Source organism: Eschscholzia californica, unplaced genomic scaffold (assembly GCF_041429995.1).
Source record: "Eschscholzia californica isolate CP2 unplaced genomic scaffold, dmEscCali1.0.p SCAF_2, whole genome shotgun sequence".
NCBI lineage: Eukaryota > Viridiplantae > Streptophyta > Magnoliopsida > Ranunculales > Papaveraceae > Eschscholzia > Eschscholzia californica.
Window position 1 is genome coordinate 10,495,390 of NW_028238309.1, and position 21,763 is coordinate 10,517,152.

The window sequence follows — 21,763 nt, forward strand, 5'->3', positions numbered from 1 at the left end:
TTTAATTGCAAATAGTTGTTTGGCGAGTTTGTTGTGCATGTACTTCAAAAACGCAGGGTCACAAGTGCTATTCACGATGTAGATAGAAAATATTTATTGATTTGTTTAAAGAATTTAAATAAAGTAATGGTAGGAATAGACTTCCCCGGGATTTCTTTGATAATAATAGTTATCGGACTTATTTAATGCATGTATTCGTTTATGTATCCATTTATGATGTATCAATACTATATTAAATGTAATGACTCTTGAACCCATGTGAAAATATAAAGAGAATACAAAATGTGGTGTGCTCTTAAAAGTAGAGCTACATGATCGATAGATGGTTAATTTTAATGAAGAACTACCCATTTTTCATAGCAAATCTTATTGAAATACTTTATAAATAACCTTATTACTTTTTTTGACACCTCATTATTTTCTTAGTCTAAATCTACGCTTTCCCAACTTACAACAAAGGGTTAAAATCCACCATTCGTCTTAGATGAAGGGGTGTCAATGGCAATGACTTCCTCTGTCGTCAAGACAGAGAAAGGAAATCGAGGGGAGAAAGAGATGATTGTTGGTATAGGATGTCTCAATTGGTGGTTTCAGAGGTGGTGGTAATGGTAACAAGAAGGATCTGTTTTACAGTATAAAAGGTCAAGAGTTTTAATCCAAAATTCAAATAAAGTGTCTGAAAGTCTTTCGTCCACATAAAATCTGAAAATTAAGAGAGAGTCGCATAAAGAAAAAGAGAAAAGAAAGAAGCTCGGTTCGATGTGATTTAAGACTTCTCGTATTTGTAAAGGCCTGAGTATTATGAGGTTGTTACAAATTCAAATATTTGTAACGAATAAGAGCAGTTATATCAAATTTTTACTGGCCCAAGATTTTGCACATTTTTTTTGTATTTGTAACAGTTTGGGTTTGACGAAGCCATTTGAAATACCCAAATTGAGATAGCCAATGGCGCCACATGTGACACCAACTTATATAATATGTTTATAACGACTTCTGTCAAACAAACTGTTATAAATTTTTCTTTATAACGACCTCAACAAAAAACCCTGTTACAAATTTACATATTTATAACGACATCCAACAAGTATAACATCCCGACTACCATGATAAACGTAAGTTTCTTCGTGTTTTCACCTTTTGTAGCAGTTCTTAGAAGAAGCCCTACACCATCTTATTTATAAAAGTTTTCAATTGTAGCAGTTATAAGTAGAGTATTTGTATCCCATCAAAAAAAAAAAAGTAGAGCATTTGTCACAACTTGTCCTCTTACGACCGTTACATATAAAGTATTTATAACGGCTTCCTTCTGGCCTTTATAAATAATCCGTCACTAATGTCCATCATTTATGTAGTCCATGTGAGTGGACAAATATTTTAGATGTAACTGTCATTTAATCAAATTATAAATATAAATTATAAATATGTATATTATTTCAGCCCAAGAGACCATATTGTTCTTTCAACAAAAAATTGTAGCTTCTTAATAAAAAAACAAAAAAATGTAGCCATATATTTATGTAGTGGGTTATTTACTTATTTGGCCATAATGTTAAATTATTTTGGACTAAACATTAAACAACCGAAAGAAAAATGTTGGAATTATTAGTAGTTCACTTATTCATTAAGTCATAAACATGTAAATAGAGATTCATCACACGGCCCTCATGAGTCGTGATCATAAACAAACAATTTGCTTTTATCACGAACAAAAGAAAATACGACCAGATGTATCTCTCATTCTCGTATGCACAATACATATACACACATACTCGTCAAAGCACCAATAAAATAACATATATTGTGTGAACGAAAACCACTCCATTAAATAGATAGCATAAAACGGTAATTTTTTTTTGGCGAGGGCATAAAATGGTAATATAGGACATACATTTCTAACAATATATTAGATATGAGGATATCTCAACAACAGATTAGGAGCAAATGTTTTCTTGTCAGTTGGATGTATATTTTGTAACCATTGGATCTTGGTCCTTTCAATTGTTCCAACTTCCTTTCAATTGTTTTAACTTGGAAGTGTTAGCATACCAACTAATATTCATTTGTTAGCAGTTAACTATTTGGCAAGTCCTTGATAGTTACTGAATCTTTTAAGAAAAAACTAAAAGGTCAAAAAAAAAAAATTGTCGAAAAAAAATCAATGTGTCAACTTTTATTTTACATTTTTTTTCATTGCAGGATTTGTAGTCCTTGAGCATCATTTGATATGTATGAGTGAACCTTTCGTAAATAACTTTCTTTTATATTTCTCATCTTCCAAAAAGAAAAAGGTTTCTTACTTTAAATTATTTCCTTGAATAAGTGACAAGAATATCCATTTGAGCTTTTGAGGATGCCACTCTTTATTCCTAAAGGGATGCTCTCTCTTCCTCTTTCTCTTTCTCAACGAGAATCCCGGCATCACCACTTGAATACTCAAAAATTAAATAAGATGTTCTAGATAGTGACTTACATTCTCAATTAGGTTATCTCTATTAGAGAAAAAAAATGGTAAATTATCAACATAATTTGTGGCTATAAATTTGAGAAGAACTTGGACTTGGACCTTATTTAGAGATCACAAAAAGACATTCCTACATATATACAAATATGGATATTTAGCTACCATGATAAACTTTCTTGCTTATATTCACACCACTTATCATATATATTATGGGAAAAAACATGTTATGTCATCTTCCCTAATAATTTAGTCAAGTCTTACTTCTTTGGCAAATAATTTTGATAGAAATCTTTACAAAAACAAAAACGGTATTTTTCATTCAATGACTCAAGTTGGTTTACATGAAATGCTCATGCAATCTTTATTCTATACTTGTTTTTTGTCTAAATGAATTAGAATTTGATCAAATGGCAGTATCCCATAGTCAAATTTAAGGGAGCATGCCAGTTCCCTCATTCTTCCAATAACTATGTATGCCATATTTCATGCTCATATTAATATATACATACACACACACACACACACATATATATATATATATATATATATATCACTACACTAGTACTAGTACTGAATTTATGACTATTTCTATTTTGTCATGAATATTGTGTGGAATATAAATATAATTGAGATGCACAATGGGCCAATGGTTCAAAAACATGTCTTTATGATTATTTGTGCTCATATTTATTTAATGTTTGTAGACTGAATTATTATTTAACCTATTAAGTTTTACTACTGTAATAATTAAATTTTTGCAGTTAATATTTGCAGATAACTTTGATTGGTTGTTTATGGGCCAATAGTTTGGTTGTTTATGAGCCAGTAGTTTGTGTTGGACTAACTCCTAATACAACCTATAATTTAAGGAAAAAATGGTAACTTTTGCTTTATAAAGTAGGTGGTATGTGTACAAAAAATTTGGCCCAATTTATAATTTAGTGATTCCTTTTCACCAAAAATAACTGGATTCAGAGTTTGACTACAAATCCGGACTGTTCTTTAGTAAAGTGGGTCAACAAGTTACAAATTAAGTCAATATCTCTTCTTAGTATCAATAACATTTGAAGATATGATGCGAATACATATGAACTTCAAGAAAGTTAAACAAAATTTGTTTTTGCAAATTGTTCATAAAGTTTCTTCTACTAGATAGTTTGAAAATGAAAGAAAGAGCTTCCTTTGGAAAGGCCCAAACAGATTTCAAAATATTTCCATAATGGGTTACTTCGATTCATACTTACTCGAGCTCAACAATGACAACATATCTACATCAAATATATTACTTTGGTCAACTGTCATTCTTACGTTTAGACAAGCTGAAGAGCATGTACGTAAAGATCTTTTCTTTTATCGCAAAAGAAACAAAATTTTAATAATAGAGTTTTTAGAGACAAGGGTATTCCTACGAATTCATTCCTTTAATTAATAGCTACATCTTCAAACATGACAAACTGACTAGTAGAGTTTGGACCACTAGGTGACTTAAAAAGACAATATTAAGTTGAAAAAATTTTGAAGATGACACCGACATCACAAAAATCGTTTTCAAGTAATTATATGCCACGTTTGAAACATCTAACATTATTATAATCTCGACTTAATATCATTTGAATTTACACAAACTGTATATTAAAACAATGAAATTTACATTTAAAATAGACTTTGTGTAGCTAGTTAGTACACAAATCTTTTTCCAACTTACTTTTATAATTATAGTGATAATAAAGACTGATTTGTGTGGATTCTTGTTTCGAAATCTTGAAGTTTAATGCTATATGAATAAGAACAAATCCCATATCCATTATATAAAATATGAACAAGTAGTGCATTATAGACCACAAGTACGGAAGGTGTCCCCTCCTTCTCTCAACGGGCAATTTTAAAAAGTATACAAAGTTCCAAAGCACGGAACTTTAAAATTTTCTTTTATATTTCGTGTTCGGAGGGGTATTACAAATTTGTAAAGGGCAGACATCTGTATATATTTTGATCTGACCTCCACCTTTGAACCGAGAAGACAATATTTCAAGTATTTTTGTCACCACCTAACGTTGTCGGATGTGTCACAGTTGCTTGTCTTTTGTTTTTTTGTAAACCCACCATTCACATTTTCACATCTATTCACCAGGATGTGTGGGCGCATTCTATAGACGTTGTCAACTAGGACAATCTAAGGACATTGACACTGAATCTAGTCCGTGTTGGGCTTGAATTACGAAGACTTAAGCCAGGCTGATACACCCGGACTGTCCCAATCCGTGGGCCTCAGATCAAGGAGTGCTAAGGCGAGGGGTGCGCAAACAGTAAAAGTACGGGCGCCTTCAGGGGCTACCATAGACTATTACTAAGTTACTAACTATTAAAAGGGTGGAGCTAAAGCACTCCACATTTTGCCATTAGCACTCCCAGCCTCTTGACTGAAGTCAAGGGAGTCTGACTTACACATTATATGCCTACTCTACCCTGGGATTCGTCACTCTGAGGGTAAAGATACTCTCAGATGGTCAAGCCCGAAACCTCTCGGTTAGGATGGTTCGGGCTCGGCTCCGGAGGGTCTCAGACTGTCCAGTCCGAGACCTTGCTTACCCTCTCAGACTGCCAAGTTCGAGGGAAGGCTTATGGTCTCGGTCCTCTCGGATTAGACATGTTCGAACTCTATCGGCCTAGATCAGCCAGGGAGCATTCATGTTTTTTCAAATTTGAGAAACTCCGTTACTACTTACAAATTACTCTAAAACGAGTGGAAATTAAACCGAAATTGATTATAAATATTTTTCGAGCTTTTATACATTTCAGAACCTTTTAAACACTAGACTAAATAATAAAATCATAAAAAAGAGAAGTTTTAAGAATCCATCTTTAACTATAATCTATATATTTCATCAAAAAACTATAATTTATATAAGTAAGCTAAAGTAATATATAATAGCTTTATCTTGTAAATCTCTTGTTACATTAGTATTCCTTTTGGCTAGCGTGACATCTCAACATTTTTTTTTTTCAGTGCAAACTTGTGTTGTTTATATAAAATTATGCGACGGTGGTAAAAGATAGTAAATCACTAGCTTATAGGAGGTCACATGGTAGAACTTTTAATTGAATCTTTTTTATTTTAGCGATCCGATCGCATCTCGTGAGAAGGCAAAGAGATATTTTGGCCCATACAACTATTCTTTTAGGATTTACATATAACTATTTTGATATGATCAAATCAAAGTGACATTGTTCATGAGCATTGGTTTGATATAATGACTCATTGGTGAGGAAAAACAGTCCAATACATAAATAGTAATGACACTAATAAAATTAACTCCAAGAGTACAATATTCCATGATAGTTGTCTTCTTTCGATGGAAACTTATTCAGAATTTCTTGTGCAAGCGTCCTTTAATCCAATCAAAATTTTGAAAATAGAACCTATATAATGGACGAATCTTGTTATAATTATATTCTGTGACCAGAATTACATGTTCCTAATCTGCATGATTTTAAAAAGATTTCCAAGTACAAGTAGGTACTCAATGATTTAACTAATCCCACAATATAAATAATCAAGAACTTGAGAGAATATTATACATTGTATCCATGAAATCAATGTCATAAATCATAAAGATACTTTATAGTAAATGAAATGATGATGGGGTTTAAGAAATTGTAATAAGAATTGATAATTTCATTTTCAACTGGAACAGTACTATCTAGACAGCTCAAAGGCATGAGAACATTTGCCAAGATCAGGTCTTAACTACTTTACTTTTGATGATTCAAGTGTAGCTACACTTCTTTCAACAACAAAAAAAGTGTAGCTACACTTTTTTTAAATAAGATATAAAAAAGAAATACTTAAACATATATATCAGTCTGAATATTCGCCGTACTATTTGTTTAAATGATAAAAATGTTGCTACGCCCAGGGGCGGCCCCGCGTTGGGGCTTCTGGGGGCACGTGTCCCCACATGCCATACGGTAAAAATATAATCAAGGAAGACTAATATTTCAATTAGAGATAAGCTGTCAACAGTTGGTAGCCCAAGTGGTTCCAAGGTGTTGACATAAACTCCAGAAATCTCTGAAGGTCCCAGATTCGAATCTCAGAGAAGGTGGAATCTTGGGCTATAGGCCAGGTTATGTTTGAGTGGGCTATAGGCCAGGTTATGTTTGAGTGGGCTATAGGCCAGGTCATGTTAGAGTTTGAGATAAACTGGTTATTAAAATAATAAACAATGCAATGCTTTTATATAGAAAACAGTAGCTTGGTGGTTTGAAGACATGCTATGTGCCCAACAAAACTCGGGTTCAAGTCCCGTCGCTAGCGATTGTCTTGTATATTTGTACAAATAAATTCTACCCATTCATGGCCACTGACTAGGCCGGATCCATAACCCAGCCAAATCTAGGATGGAGTATGTGTCTGACAAGATGCTTAATCTATGTTTGCAATTAGATAGGTTGTTTCATGCATGCGCATGTGCAAATGAAGTAAAGAGTGTGAAAACCACATAAACAAGTACCAACTTTGTAATTAACATGGCCTCAATTCATAAATTTTCTTTTAATATTAGCGCTCTTACTAAGTTCTGGACAATATATACTCATAGTGATGATCTAAGTTTCTAAAGAAATTTTATGAGAGGATTATATACTCATCGTGGGGCTCTTACTAAGTTCTAGACAATATATACTCATAGTGATGATCTAAGTTTCTAAAGAAATTTTATGAGAGGATTATATACTCATCGTGGCGCTCTTACTAATGTCTGGACAATATATACTCATAGTGATGATCTTACAAGTTTGTGCACAATATATACTCATATATGTGAGGAACATGTAACCCTAGAAATACCGTATTTTGATAAGCAGATCATTGATGGTAGAAATACAAGAAGCGAGCTCCATTATGTAAGATTGCTCGTTCGCTCACTGTAATCGTAATGCTAATCAAGTAGCTCATCTACTAGAGCACTTTCTTCTAAATTCCGTTGTGAACAAAACTCAGTGGCTCTTGGAACCTCCGAGTTGCACTGTAAACCAATTGGTTATTGATAGAGTCATTTTTTATCAAGTGGCTGATTAATAAAGCTAGGCTTGTGGCAATTTCTTACAAAATAAAAATAAGCAGATCATTAAAATAAAAATAAGCAGATAATGAATTATGAAAATTTGAGTCTTGGTTGATATTGGGGTAATGGCATGTTTCAAGAATAAGAATCTTAATTAAATACAAGTTACTTTTTTTTTTGTTGAAGGAAAGACAAGTTACTTTATAAATGCTTTTATGTACAACTTACATCATAATAATGCTTCATGTCTGATAGAAACTTCAACCCGTGTATACTAGTCACTGTCAAATATGTAACCAAAAGTGGTATGGGGACTGATGAGTGAGGGATCCAAAATTTGGGGGAAAATGAGCGGGAACACCATTTTCGCCCAGAAATGAGCTTCCAGTCTAAATGTCAGGACAACTCATTTTTTTCTGGTTTTCATTTCTTTTCTCCCCCTCTTGCCCTTGGGTTGAAAATTCAAAAATTTCAAACGAAATTTTGGAATCCCGCGAGCAAACTCTTTCTTCTCGTTTTCTTTCTCTCTAATAGGATACATTACATAAGACGAATCGAAAATAGGAGATCCGGCGGTCAAAGATAAGTTGCAGAAATAATATACGCGTGTAACACGTGTATGTACGTGACAGATCGAGAAGACGAGATCCGACGATCAAGAAGAATTCAGAATATTGAAGATATTTGAAGATATATCGAAGATATGTGAAGATTTAGTTTCTTATATTCAGAATATCTCTTGTAACTATCTAATGGTAATATTAGATAGATTTTGTATTATTTCCTAGTTTAGTAATCAGAAACTAGGAAACCCTAAACCCTAAGTCATCTATAAATAGGAGAGGGTTCTAGGATTCAAACTCATCGAGTTATGTCTGACCAATGTAACCGATCAACTCCCACATACAATTGTATGTGGTGAATTATTAATAAAGAATTATTTCTTCGTGGATGTAGGTCTTAAGTATCCGACCGAACCACGTTAAATTATCGTGTCTTTATATTATGTCCATATCTCCGATTATAATATGATCGTGAATTTAACACTCTCTCTAAAACTTTCAGAAAACCATGGATGTTGATTATCTTCTTCCCCTCTCTCTATACAAATATTTCGAAATCTGGAATTTTTTTTCTTTCTCTCTCTAAAACCTTCAGGATACCATGGACGTTGATTATTTTTTTCATTTCTATCTCTCTAAAGTAATCTTCCTCTCTTTCTCTCTCTAAATTTTTTTTGAAAATTCTTCCCCTCTCTCTCTCTAAACTTCTAATATCTCTCTCTAAAAAAAATTCTGTAAATTTTGGAGAGAAAAAGAGGAAGAAGATATGTAAAGTTTCTGGAAATTTTCTCTCTCTCTATATAAATATTTCGAAATCGATTATATTCTTGCCATCTCTATCTTTTTGAGAAAAGGAAAGTAGTAAGATTGGAGAGAGAAAATATGTTTAAACAGAAATAAAAAGAATAAAAATAGGAAATATGGAGAGAGAAAAATCTGGAGAGAAAATATGAAAAAGGAATAAAATTTAGAGGAAAATAGAAAAAATCTAAAAAGAAATTAGAAAAGTGTGTAGTACATAACCAAAAATGGCTAGTACACAGAACAATTTCCGGTACACAAGAAAATTTCCAGTACAAAAATGTCTAGTACATTAACCAAATGACCAGTACACAAAAATTTTTCCAAGAAACAAGAAAATTTCCAGTACAAAAATAGCTAGTAAACAGAGCAATTTCTAGAAAACAGAACAGTTTCTGGGAAACAAGTAAATTTCCAGTAGAAAAATGGCTAGTAAACAGAGCAATTTCCAGGAAACAAAACAGTTTCTGGGAACAAGTAAATTTCCAGTACAAAAATGGCTAGTAAACAGAACAATTTCCAGGAAACAGAACAGCTTCTGGGAAACAAGTAAATTTACAGTACAAAAATGGCTAGTAAACAGAATAATTTTCAGGAAACAGAATAATTTCTAGGAAACAAGTTAATTTCCAGTACAAAAATGTCTAGTAAATAGCCGAATGGCTAGTAAACAGAACAATTTCCCGGAAACAAGAAAATTCCCAGTATATGAGTAGTACATAACCAAGAAAAATCGAAATTGGTTAAAATTTGAGAGAAATTAGGAATTGGTAAAATTAATAAATCAGGAAAGTTGGTGTGAAAAAATAAAAATTTGAACCAATCTGGAAAAATTCGAAATTTGACATAAGAAACAAATCTGAGAAAAAAAGAAAGAATTTTGAACCAATCGGAGAGAGAAATTTAAAGAGAAATATTTGTTGAGATTGGAGAGAGAATTTTAAAAAGAGAGGAAGTTGTTGAGACTGGAGAGAGAATAGGAATTAGAGAGAGAAAAAAAATTCTAAATTAGTTAGAAATTGGTTAAATTAGGAGAGAAATTAGGATTTAGTTAAATAAATAAAGAGAAATAAATCTGGAAAGAGAATTGAAGAGAGAAAAAGTAAAAGAGTAGAGAGAGAAAGTAAAATGCGGAGTGGAGAATCCCGTGATTTTTCAGAGTGGCAATTCCGTAAATTTCTGGGTGGCAGCTTCCGTAAATTTGATGAAAAATCAAGGGGGTTACGGTACTTTCCAATTGGGGTCTGACCTGGGTTTATAATTTTGGGCACTGATGGATTGGCCACTTATTTTGAGCCCGGTTTTGAGTCCAACGTCCATTCCCTTTTTTTTTTTTTTTTGAAATGGTACGGGGACTGTTAGAAACAATTTTTTTAAATGAAAACACTCCTTTCAGTCATTAACAATTATAAGTTGCACCTACCGATGCATACAACACACACACACACACGTATACAACATGTACTCGTACTAGTTTTAAAAAATCGATATGGTATTGGTGGCCCTGGGTCAAAGCGAACAAAGCGTCGCTTCGGGCTATCGATTTTTAGGGGACACCAAGACATTAATTTCTTTAAGAAGTATATAAGAAGTCCAACTCTCTAAGAAAATTATAAGGGTCTCATTTAACAAATGTTAAGTAAGAAAGGGCCACCAAATTTGATGATCTTTAAATGAATGGCGGACCCAACAGTTTGTTTGACTTATGGGAAAGTAGAGTAGGACGTGTTAAGGCAATTAGGTTTCAAGCTCCACAACTACGAGAAGCTTTAAAAGAATTAGTGAAGACAAGTGATGATTCAAAAACAGTTCATGATGCCGAAAATATATTAAAACAAGACTTTGAAAATTTTGAATTCCTTTTGAGAATGGTTATTTGGCATAACATATTGTTCGCGGTAAACTCTGTTAGCAAAACACTTCAAACTGAAGATATAGATATTGATGTTGCATTAGAGAAATTGAATGAACTTATTCGTTAACTTGAAGATTATAGAGAAGTGGGATTTGAAGAAGGCATGGTTGAAGCTAAAGAGTTTGCCATCAAAATGGGAGGTGAAGCAACATTTCGAGAAAGACGTAATATTCGAAGAAATAAACAGTTTGACGAGACTGCATGTGAAGATCCATCAATGTCACCTGAAGCATTTAGAGTTAATTATTTCATATACATATTAGATCAGATTCTTTCTTCATTTAAGGGCAGATTCGAGCAAACTAGAAATACAAAGAAATATTTGATTTTCTGTTTGAGTTAAAAAAGTTAAACTCCCAAGATGATGATGAATTGAGAAATTCATGTGTTCGCCTTGAAATCTTTTTCAAGCATATTGAGTCACATGACATAGACGGACTAGACTTATTTTCTAAACTGAAAGTGTTGAAGCGTTTTTTACCGAATGAGATCAAAAGGCCAATTGAAGTGCTAGATTTTTTGAAAGATATGAAAGGTTGTTAACCGAACACATGGGTTTCTTATAGAATTATGTTAACAGTACAGTTATTGTTGCCTCTGCAGAAAAAAGTTTTTCTAAGTTGAAGTTGATTAAATCTTATATTCGATCTACTATGTCGCAAGAAAGGTTAAACGGGTTAGCTATATTATCTAGTGAGAAGGATATGGCTGACAGTCTTGATTATTCGACGATTATTAATGACTTTGCATCGAAAAATTTAAGAAGAACAAAGTTTCAGTGATTGAAATTATCAAAAAGCTATTTTGTTATATATATATGATGAAAATATTTTGCGACACTTACAGTTTTCATGCAATACATTTATACGTTTTACAATTTGATAGAAAGGGCCACATTTTCAGACCTCGCTTCTGACCACCGAAAAGTCGGGACCGGCCCTGTATGGCCAACACTTCCGAGCACCATGTTCAATAAACAATTCCATCAGAGTTGTTCTTTGTAAAAGTACATGTGTTTAAACAAGAAAAATACACTGATGTCATGCGTTTTGTTTAGAAACTGATCATATATTGAACAGCAAATGTCCATGCAGCCTGCATTTACATTCTAAAAAAGTTATATGTTTCCAATTAAAACTTCGCTATTAACACATGTAATATCTCTTAAACAAGGTGGCTGAGGCCTCCAAATGAACACTAAGAATTTAACCTAATGAATTAGTTTGAAATTAGTTGGAAATATGTCCATCTAAGGAAATTTGTGGGGGTGCACTTAAAAAAGGCAACTTTAGCAAAAATAATGGGCGCCTTTAAAATTACACTAAATTGCATTATTTATTTTGTAAGAGATACTCTCTTACTCATACTACAAAACGAAAACTTAAATTGCTTTATAGGGATGGATAAATTATTTTCGATCATGGATTACAAAATTATTTGGAATCTAAACATGGAAAAATACAATTACACCAGAAAAAAACCTATAATTTTAATTACATAAAAGAACTGAGATTATTCACATATATAACAAAATATCGACTTCATCATTCGGACGATCAAGAAGGCGATCTCTCATATATTGAGTAATGTAATCATTAATTATGTAAAATTAACCGTCTGTCCAGCTATCATCTTCTTCTCCCCCGTCCACAAATGCCTGACAGTAAAAGTAGTTCGGTCGTTAGTCATGGACAAGACATTATAAGGAAAAACAAGGTAGTCATGATACTCGGGTCTTTTATATTTCTCTTATTGTGGCCAACAAAATGTCGCTATCCTACCGTCGAGACCCAAAACAGCGAAGATGTTTACATTTCCGCCCTGAGAAATGGAAGTTGAGGCCTATGTTTACCATTGTTAATGCGAGTAATAACAAAATTGAAGATGTAGTGAGAAATGAGAATGGAAGAAACAAGAGATATAAAACCTGATGGAACGAAGTTGCCTTTTCTAAAAGCGCAGCTACTTTTTTGTTGGCCGTGGGACTTGTATCAAGGGTTGGTCTCGATGTTGTTGTGCTCCGAAGGATGAACGACTAGAACTCATCGAGAAAAGTATTATAAGTAAGCAATAGCATATAATAAGTTATATTAGCTAAATCCTATATAGAAGTTATGGAATCAGATTTCTAGCATCCTACTGCATTGAAAAACAGGAGAACACAACTCACCTTGCTTCTGATTTGATGCATTAAATCTTCCCTTTCGTACAGATCTTTGTCATTTGACGCCTGAGTAGTTTCAATACTTCTGCTTGACTTCTCTTGGTCCTGCTGCACAAAAAGATTAAACTTCGCGGCTTCAGATTCCAATATTCCGACATCTGAACCAGATATACATCAGTTCATCCTCGAAAGAACCTGACCAGAAATAAGAGAATAACATAACTAACCTTGTTTTTCAATTGATGCCAAAAATCTTCCTTTTCATTCAGATCTTCTCCATCTGAAGCCTCGATACTTTCCGAACTCAATTTCTCTTTGTCCTGCTGCATAGAAAGAGCATCTTAACTTGTAATGTATACTTACTTGCTCCGAGAAAGTTCAGGCTACAAGGAATAAAGAAGATAACGAAATGTTTGTATATAAATCAAGAAGAGTTGCATGATTACCTTGCCATCATGAGGTGATGTATCTGTCTTAAGTGACTGAGCAAGGATGACAACTGGGACTTGTGGTTTGTTTGAATACCCCGAATTCTGCTCATTTTCCTCTACGGAAAACTCGTGTTTTATTGTTCTCCACTCCATTGGAGGAAGCGGTGGTAGAGTTGATTCATCAGGCGGAGATGGTGGGGTTGGTTCACCGAGAGCTGGCTGCGGAATAGGTTCATTAGGTTCCCGTGGAGTAGCTATGTCACGATACTGTAACTCCAAGTCTATATCATCTTTTGGACCACATTCTATCTCCATTTCTTGCTTATTTGTCAACTTCTCCATAGTATCAAAACTTGGAAAATCAAGTACAGGACATCCACGGAATGAACTGAAACCCATGTTGGGACTTTTATTAGGATTACGAGTGCTGAGGTCATTTACATCATCTTCCTCAAACGCGCTCGAAATGGATTCATCTGATGACACTCTATGCGAAGAGTTTTTAGTACTTCTAGGTGTTTCTTCAAAATCGCACTCCTCAGAATTTGAATGTGATTGTTGGCTCATAAGTTCCTCAGACATATCTGGAGAGGATCTATAGAATGTATCGTCATCAGACTCATAGTCCATACTCTGTACTGAAGTGGATAGCTCTGGAAGCAACTGAAATGAAGGAAACATGGCATCCTTATTGCGTTGATAAAAATGATGCTCATCGGGGAATTTCAGTTTCAGGGCAGAACTCTTAGGAACATTTAGAGGGGGGACAGAGATATTCATATGTTGTAGTGGTGGTGAAGAACAAGTTGACTTCACTGGAGATCCTTCGTTAAACTGTTTGCTAGGGTTGCGCTCGGGAGATGCTTGATAAACACCTTCATTTCTCCCTGGTTGCATAATATAATTATCATGCAAATTCGGTTTACCAGTTTTCATCGCACTAACTTCTTCCGTCAAGAAATGTCCTTTGGCATTAGTTATGCTACTAGTAGTATGATATGGACCTCCAGATTTATCGACATCGTCTTCTGGCATAACTATTACTCCTGAATTCATTTTTGGCATAGAATCGTCATTACGTTTATTACTGAATGATTTGGAAAGAGAACCTTCATGTTTACCAGCCTTAGAATCGTCATCATTTTCAGGTGTCTTAACAAGCATCTCCGGTCCACTAGAGTAAGACTTGGGAACAACAGTTTCACTTGAAAGAGAACCTTCATCTTTACCAGCCTTAGAATCTCGACTGTCGATGTTAATTGTCTTAAAATCTGGAGGTTTTGACGGCTGAAGTCCTAAAAGACCACCATTTGTCCAAAACTTAACGGAAGGTCCCTCGGAAATCTTAGCAGAAGACTCTTCGGACTCGTCAGCCTGGCTCACAATCTTATCAACTAGTGGAACCTCTGAACTGGAAATATTAGAGTCAGAAGAGATAGGACATTTGTTAGCTGACTCAAAATCTGTTTCTCTTGGAACACTAAAACGGTCAGTATTTTCCTCGAAACTAGTGACAGAAACATGTTCATCAGATGACACACTCTTCACTTGGGGTTGCTGGATATGGATCAGATTGTCTGAAGAAACAGAGTTGGAGAAGTTCTGTCGTCTTTGTTTGTGCGAGGAACTGTACCTAGATGCACAAGTTTCAGCATCAGACGAGTCTGAAGTTTGAGCATTCATCTCGTGCACATGACCCGTTTCACATTCTATACATTCACTTTCTAACTTCGGCGAGGACAGTTCCCTTTTTGTTTGACACTCCACATCAGTCTCAACTTCTGATTCCATGGTGTTAAGTGCATCTTCAAAAGAGTCAGCATCATCATCATCAGATGATTTGTTACTTGCATCAGATACGATACTTACGATATCAATATTTTCAGACATAGGAGCTCCATTCTTCAACATATATTTGTCAGAGCTAGATGGTAGCAGCTCTGAAGCTTTTTCCTTGTCCTCGGAAACTTTCTCTGATTCTTGACGCGCTGGCCTCGACATTTCTGCCGTCTCATCGCAACTAACAAAAGATGATCTAGTGATACTTGGTTCTGAACTAGACTCACTGAAACCATAATATTCTTCTTTCTCTCGTTTTTTGACAAGAATAGAACCATCATTTAGCTTTGACCTGAGCTCCTGATCAGCATGATCACCGGGAAAACTAACATTTACATGAGAAACATATTCGGGGTATACCAGCTTTGATTTCGAGTCGGAAGACATAGATTGGGTCTCCAGTATTTTCGGGTCAAAATGAGTAGACCCGTCATCCTGTTCAGATTTTGATTTCATGGTGGATGTAGAAATAGTCTCGGCTGCAGAATATTGGCTACAACTTGTTGGAGAAGCAAATGTAATACTGTTTAACCAGATAAGACAATTGTTAATTTAATCAAACTAATCAAGTGATTGGTTCCGAAAAGTAATTTCAAGGATTTTAATCACCATTTGTTTGAAACATTAGGAATTTGATCACCATTTGTTGAACTCATTTGATTTCCTAGTCATTAGAAATTTGGGAATGAAGAAGTACCTGCCAGAATCAGATATCGACACACCATGTGACGCTTCTCTTCTCTTTCGTTGCAATCCCTTTTTCTGTCCATTCATATTTTAACATGAACAAGAGAGCTAATTCAGAGTTATCCAGTGATTGCTAAATGAAATTGCTTCGTTGAAATGATGAAAGATCGAATTAACATGTATAACTTATGTTCAAAGTAATATCGTTTATCTTTACTCATTTGAAGTTGAATTTCGAAGCACTAATGCTTTACTGTGATAGAAGTCAAAATAGATCTTTACCCAGCTTTTCCACGCTGTCTTGTCTCTAAGTGCTTTGTCGCGAGTCGGCTGTTCAGAGGTAGCCAGGGCTTCCTTAAAATACGAAGGATCTGAATATCTCCTTAGACAGGATCCAGGGCCACCCTTGTCGAATCTGAGAATTAGTCATATATTTTAGTATCTGTCGGACAATTAGGACAAACCCATAAAAGCGAAACTGAAACCTTACTTGTCAAGCACGTAGAGATTAGGTGGATCACGGCATTCCTCATAGGTATCCATGATAAAACGTGGCAGGTCACTATATACGAAGTGATTTCGATGAGTTTGGATTCTGGGATGCCAGTCAGAACCTGCAAATCACCTGCTTTCTGTAAATATTTGAATACTCTGGTAAATAGAATAACCGCAGCAAACACATACCATTTGTGTAAGCAAAAAGAATGTGACTCTTTTGGGCCAGAACCGCCTTCTCAATTGCTGGAACGGATGCTTCTAAGTGGTGTACACGAGCTATCATTTTATGGCTTCTAGCAGCTGTTGTCATCACTTGCTCCTGTAAATCGTGAAAAACTTCTGCAGCAAACCTGTATTTACCATGATATTGCAATAACGGTATAGACATTAGCATACACAACTAGCATAATAACAAGTATGTTAAAGTGAAACTTGAAAAAATTATTTTATGCGAAAGGTAGTCCGAACTCCGGAGTGCTAAACTAAGCACTGAAATTTTCATTTTCTTGTATCTCAGCAGTACCTACCACTAAAACTGCAGACTAAGCAACAATTTTCTTTTGTTACAACTCACAAGTATCTGCATGTCCACACGGTTTTAAGATATATCGCATAATTTCTCCATTATATCATTCTCGTTTCTCCCTCTTGCTCGACAGTTACTTGAATGAGTTTGGAGAGTCACAACAATCATTTTTCATCTGAAAGGTGTTATTGACCTTACTAATCATTCACCATTACAAAGGGAACTAGGGACAAGGGTGGACTAGGGAAGAAGACACTCGCCTTATGAGATCAGTGCTTCAATTAGTTAATCTTCTTATGAAGAGTTCGGATAAATTTCATCATTAATGAATTAATTCCTCGCTCCTCAACTATTACTTGTAGTATAGATTAGATACAATGATCATTATTAAATATATAACTTAGAAGTTTGAATACAATAAAACTTGCTAGCAGACATAAAATGTTGACGTGGTTTTTAAGTTAAGCCACATATGCTCCACATCACCCGAAAGGAAAAAAAGACACTGTTTCAGGCGCACATAACGTCACACATAAGGGGGCATGTGAAAATTGTCTGCCATGGGAAAAGGTAATCTAGTAACCAAAAATATGATGTTTAGATTATCTACATTCATGACCCTAAATGGGGGTTAGGAGAACCAATTTGGGAAACTGTAGACTGTAGTTAACCATGAATATAAAGTTGTCACCTTTTTCTGGCCCGGAAGAGAAAGAATGAGAGAGAGAAGAAGATGGCAGAGAGAGAGAGTGAGAGAGAGAATGGTAGTGATGATGGTTGGTGGTCGGAGTTGTGGTGGTGGTAGTCGGAAGCAAGGGCGGAGCTAGGAATTTAAGTTAGCGGGCACTAGCCTAAAATTACTAATAGACCAAAATTTTTGTTTCCAGTGATTAGGCACTCATAAATAGTATTTCAAAACCAAGTTGTTGCCGAATATGGTATTTTTTCTGTCATTATACATATATATCTTAATTTTTCAATCCAAAGTGATTCCAAAACTTCAACATTAGAAAAAATAAGGTCTACGTGAAATTTTCGTTAATAGATTAAACATAAAAAAAACTTAAAGAAATGCTAACAGGTAAAAATTTATAATGTATGTGATCATAGGTAATTTTGGTACAAATAAATTACTAGAACATAAGATGGAACCTAAGGAAAAAGGTAAAACTTTGAATAGCAAAAAAAAAGGGCTAAAGTCAGAAGTACGAGGCATAACGTGAGACCAAAAGTGAAAGAATACATAATTTAAGGGGCCAATACGAAATTAATTCAAAAAATGAAAACAAAACTTAGATTTGAGGAGGAAGGGGTTGGACTCATGATGTTGAGTGTGTTAGACTAGGGAACTAACCACCAAGCTGACACTCAAGTTCGTTACGTTTTCACATATAACATAGTTACATAGAAGTTCCAAAGAATTGACCTGTGGCTGCAGCCAGTGGTCGCCCCTGCCTAGTTCCGCCCGTGGTCGGAAGTTGTGGGGTGGAGACAGGTGAGGCGAAGACGAAGGGCTAAAATGCAATCAGGTTTATTTTTGGACCAAAGCTAAAGATGTCTACTTAGTCAATCTTTATTGACCGAGTCTTTTAATATACCGTGTGGACTATTTCTGATGTAATTTTTGAGTTCCTAGTCCAAAAGTCTACACCTAAACACACATTTAGTCCACCCTAATATTAATATAGGATTTTAAGCCTAAACAATAATTATAATGGATATTTAGTCCAAATTGACCCATCTCTATAGAAAAAATAAATCTCTATCATTTCTATTTAATCATAATACCCATTATAACCTTTTATATATGAAAAACCCACTTTTTAAAACTAATCTCCAAAATTCTGTTTCTTTTTTTTCTCTCAGATTTTTTTTTTTATTGATTTCAAACTTACTATCTGTTTCGCAATATACACGTTATTTAGTATCAATTCTGTATATTTCTACAACAAAATACATTTCGTATAGTTAAAGTATGTCTATATGTCAAAGTTACTGTGTTTTTATGTTTATTAATTCTTGTTTTGTTTCATAAATAACGTGTTATTTATTCTTAAAGTTTCATACTTTATTTCATTTTTTTTATATGTATCATACATAATACATTATGTATTAACAATGTTTCTTCCAGTAGGGAAAAAGACTAAAATCCTATTTTTTTGAGAAGGTTGGATCTTAATCCCATTTTGAATTTTATTTTGGGTCTAAAACCTGTGGATCTTTTTGATGCCCCAACTCGGCTGCATTCCCAAATTATTGACATTGTCCCATCACAATTCAAATCAATAAACTCAGAGAAAAGCTAGGGCAAGTTAATTCCCAAATCATAATTGATTTCTCCAAGGAAATTTAAAAATAAATAGAAAAAATCATTCTTTTACTCTCTGGAAATGAACTCTTAACCCAAATAATAAAATATTTTCCATCCCCATTTTCAAACCAATCTCAATACATGAAAAATATTCAAACTCAACTTCAATTAAACTATAATATCGATTCAAGAACACCAATTACTAACATGCCATTGTCATGGAAAAAACAGTTCACCAAAAGGAATCAAAAGGATGAAAAAGAGAGAAGAAGAAGTCAAGAAGAAGAAGAAAGAACTTACTCGGCAAGATCACCTAACTGACGTAAGATCCCTACAAGACCAGCAACAGTGACACCTTCAAGAAGATATTTTGGATCATTTTCATCATTAACTTCATTATAAACCTCTTCATCTCCCAAACCGTATTCATTCTTTATTTGAAATCGAACCAAAGGCATTATTTTCTCTATCTACTCCTTACACTTCTCCAGTTCGCTGTTTTTTTTTTTTGAATTGTTTAGCCTGTGTTTCGAACCTTTGACCTCTGAGGTGGAAGATTATACCTCTCTAACCAAGGATTGTTGGCTCCAATTCAGTAGAGAGATAGAGATTCTAGAGGGAGAGAGAGCTTGAAGGTGAGCTTTCATGGCAGGAAAAAAAACCAAGAATTAGAAAGGGAATATAAATAGGTGACTGAATTAGAAGCATTTGGTGACAGTAGAGAAAGAATTCCGTTAGAGATTGAAGAGGAGAGAGAGAAGGTTAAGAAGTTTACTAAAATACCCTTGACTAACTTAATAATGTGTTGTTGTGTCCTAAGAAAGTCTGTTGAGTTAAATGACGAAAATGTGTTTTGAGGAAAGACTGACGGTTAGCCGGTTAAGAACGTGGGTGTCATAATTTTGGTGAACCCCATCAAACTATAATTTGACAAAAAGTGGATCCATTGATAAGATAAAATTATCCAATTTAAAATAGAAAAGATAAATTAGCCTTTTTTCTTAACCTAATTATTTATTGATAATTGATGTTTACATATGCGATGCTAAGAGTGTGAGCTACTAAAGTAATGTTAACTTTCTTTTAACAGAAAAAGTAATGTAACTTCAAAGTGATATCACTTATTAAAAGTCGATTGTTCAGAAATACAATTTTAATTGGGCGGAATACTAATATTTAAAGATAATAAGTTTTGGTGATGAACTCGTTTAAGGAGAAAAAGAGGCTACAACTACCCTCTCAATTTTTTGACTTAAAAAAAATACCCGCTCTCCCTACATTTTTGTGAACAAAAATCTTGTAATGGTTGGCAACAAAAACTGTATTTCCTGAAGCAACGACGTTATTGAATTACTACTAAATAATGTATAGAAATTAGTGGTGTCGACTTGATTTTGCTATCGAACTCTGGCCTCCAATAGATCTTTTTTTTTGTTGAATTAGCCTCCAATAGATCTAGCATGGTAGAATATTTCAAAGACGGTCACGGTCAGCCCATGTTTGCAGGTTGGGTCCGCTAGGTCCATTATGGTCTATAATCCCTGTATAAAAGCGATTGGTTAGGGGGATGGAGAGAATATGACGATCGAAGGAGTTATTAACAGATCCTTACGTTTGCGTTCAAACTCTATCTTCATAAAGCTTGGTGAGCCATGGACATTTGATCATGACGAAGATGATCTCAATTCACCTACTAAATCACCATCATCCCTCATTGTTGCTGATAATCTAAAGTTTTGATGCAGAAATTGTTTTAGATTCACCACTGTGTCGTATTTTAAAATATCTTGCAATACATTAAATTACATTGTTATTACGAGTAAAATGAGTAGAGTTTCAAAACATTTTTGGAGATGGAGACAAAGGAAGGTCGATGGGGCGAGTGCGACAACAAAATGCATCACGGGAGAGACAAATAAAACATAATAAAGGGAAATCGAAGTGAGTGGTCGAGAGGGAGAGAGACCAAATACCAAAACTTAACGCGACCAACTTCCAACGTGTAGGCTTACAACAAGACTGAGCAGCCCTGCAAACCTTGCCTAAGTTAGATTACCATTTTGGTTTTAGGGTCGGGACCAGGGTGGCTTGTGGGCAACCTTGATTCGCTCGTGATAGGTTGGGCACCCAACACCCTTACCCCACCTGTGGTTGGCACCATGAGCGCAAAAGCTTTTGTTGGGCAAAAATTGGCTTAGGTGAAAAACATGAATTTCGCAATTTAAATTAAGCCAAAGAGATCATCTTGTCTAGGTTGGTTGGAATTTGTAATTATAAAAGAACATTTTTGGTAATCACGCTGACAAAACCGACTTAACAATTTTTTACTACCAGTTGTTGATGAAAAAGGCAAAGTTACTTGCAACTTGTACATTCGTCGATCAGACTATTAACAATTGACCAAGAGAGAATACATACTGCAAAAAAGAAAAAAATACATACTGCAATGTTGTAAAAATGCATTGTATTATATATTCCCAATGCATGCGAAATACATG

General features: G+C 34.5%; 1 protein-coding gene across 7 annotated transcripts; it reads right to left on the bottom strand.

Moving 5' to 3' along the window:
* Nucleotides 1-12,173: 12,173 nt before the first annotated feature.
* Nucleotides 12,174-20,452, bottom strand: LOC147556134 (protein SCAR3-like). 7 transcript variants are annotated; one of them, XM_086663891.1, is made up of 10 exons: nucleotides 19,566-20,452; nucleotides 16,615-16,778; nucleotides 16,421-16,544; nucleotides 16,213-16,345; nucleotides 15,941-16,005; nucleotides 13,420-15,766; nucleotides 13,201-13,293; nucleotides 12,980-13,081; nucleotides 12,737-12,844; nucleotides 12,174-12,466 (listed from the first exon to the last, which is right to left on the bottom strand). In XM_086663891.1, the coding sequence occupies exons 1-10, from the start codon at nucleotides 19,721-19,723 to the stop codon at nucleotides 12,419-12,421; spliced, it is 3,342 nt and encodes a 1,113-aa protein (XP_086520017.1). In that variant the 5' UTR covers nucleotides 19,724-20,452; the 3' UTR covers nucleotides 12,174-12,418. The 7 variants fall into 7 exon arrangements, with proteins under 7 accessions (XP_086520017.1, XP_086520016.1, XP_086520019.1 ...); XM_086663890.1 differs by having other exon boundaries at nucleotides 13,201-13,296; nucleotides 19,566-20,187; XM_086663893.1 differs by having other exon boundaries at nucleotides 12,980-13,078; nucleotides 19,566-20,092.
* Nucleotides 20,453-21,763: the final 1,311 nt, after the last annotated feature.

Excerpts from the sequence above, each read along its gene's own strand:
- LOC147556134 (XM_086663890.1), bottom strand. The coding sequence starts at position 19,723 with ATGCCTTTGGTTCGATTTCAAATAAAGAATGAATACGGTTTGGGAGAT. Across the intron at positions 16,346-16,420 it reads AATCTCTACGTGCTTGACAA|ATTCGACAAGGGTGGCCCTG; the intron begins GTAAGGTTTCAG and ends ACTAATTCTCAG. Across the intron at positions 13,297-13,419 it reads CATCACCTCATGATGGCAAG|CAGGACAAAGAGAAATTGAG; the intron begins GTAATCATGCAA and ends CTTTCTATGCAG.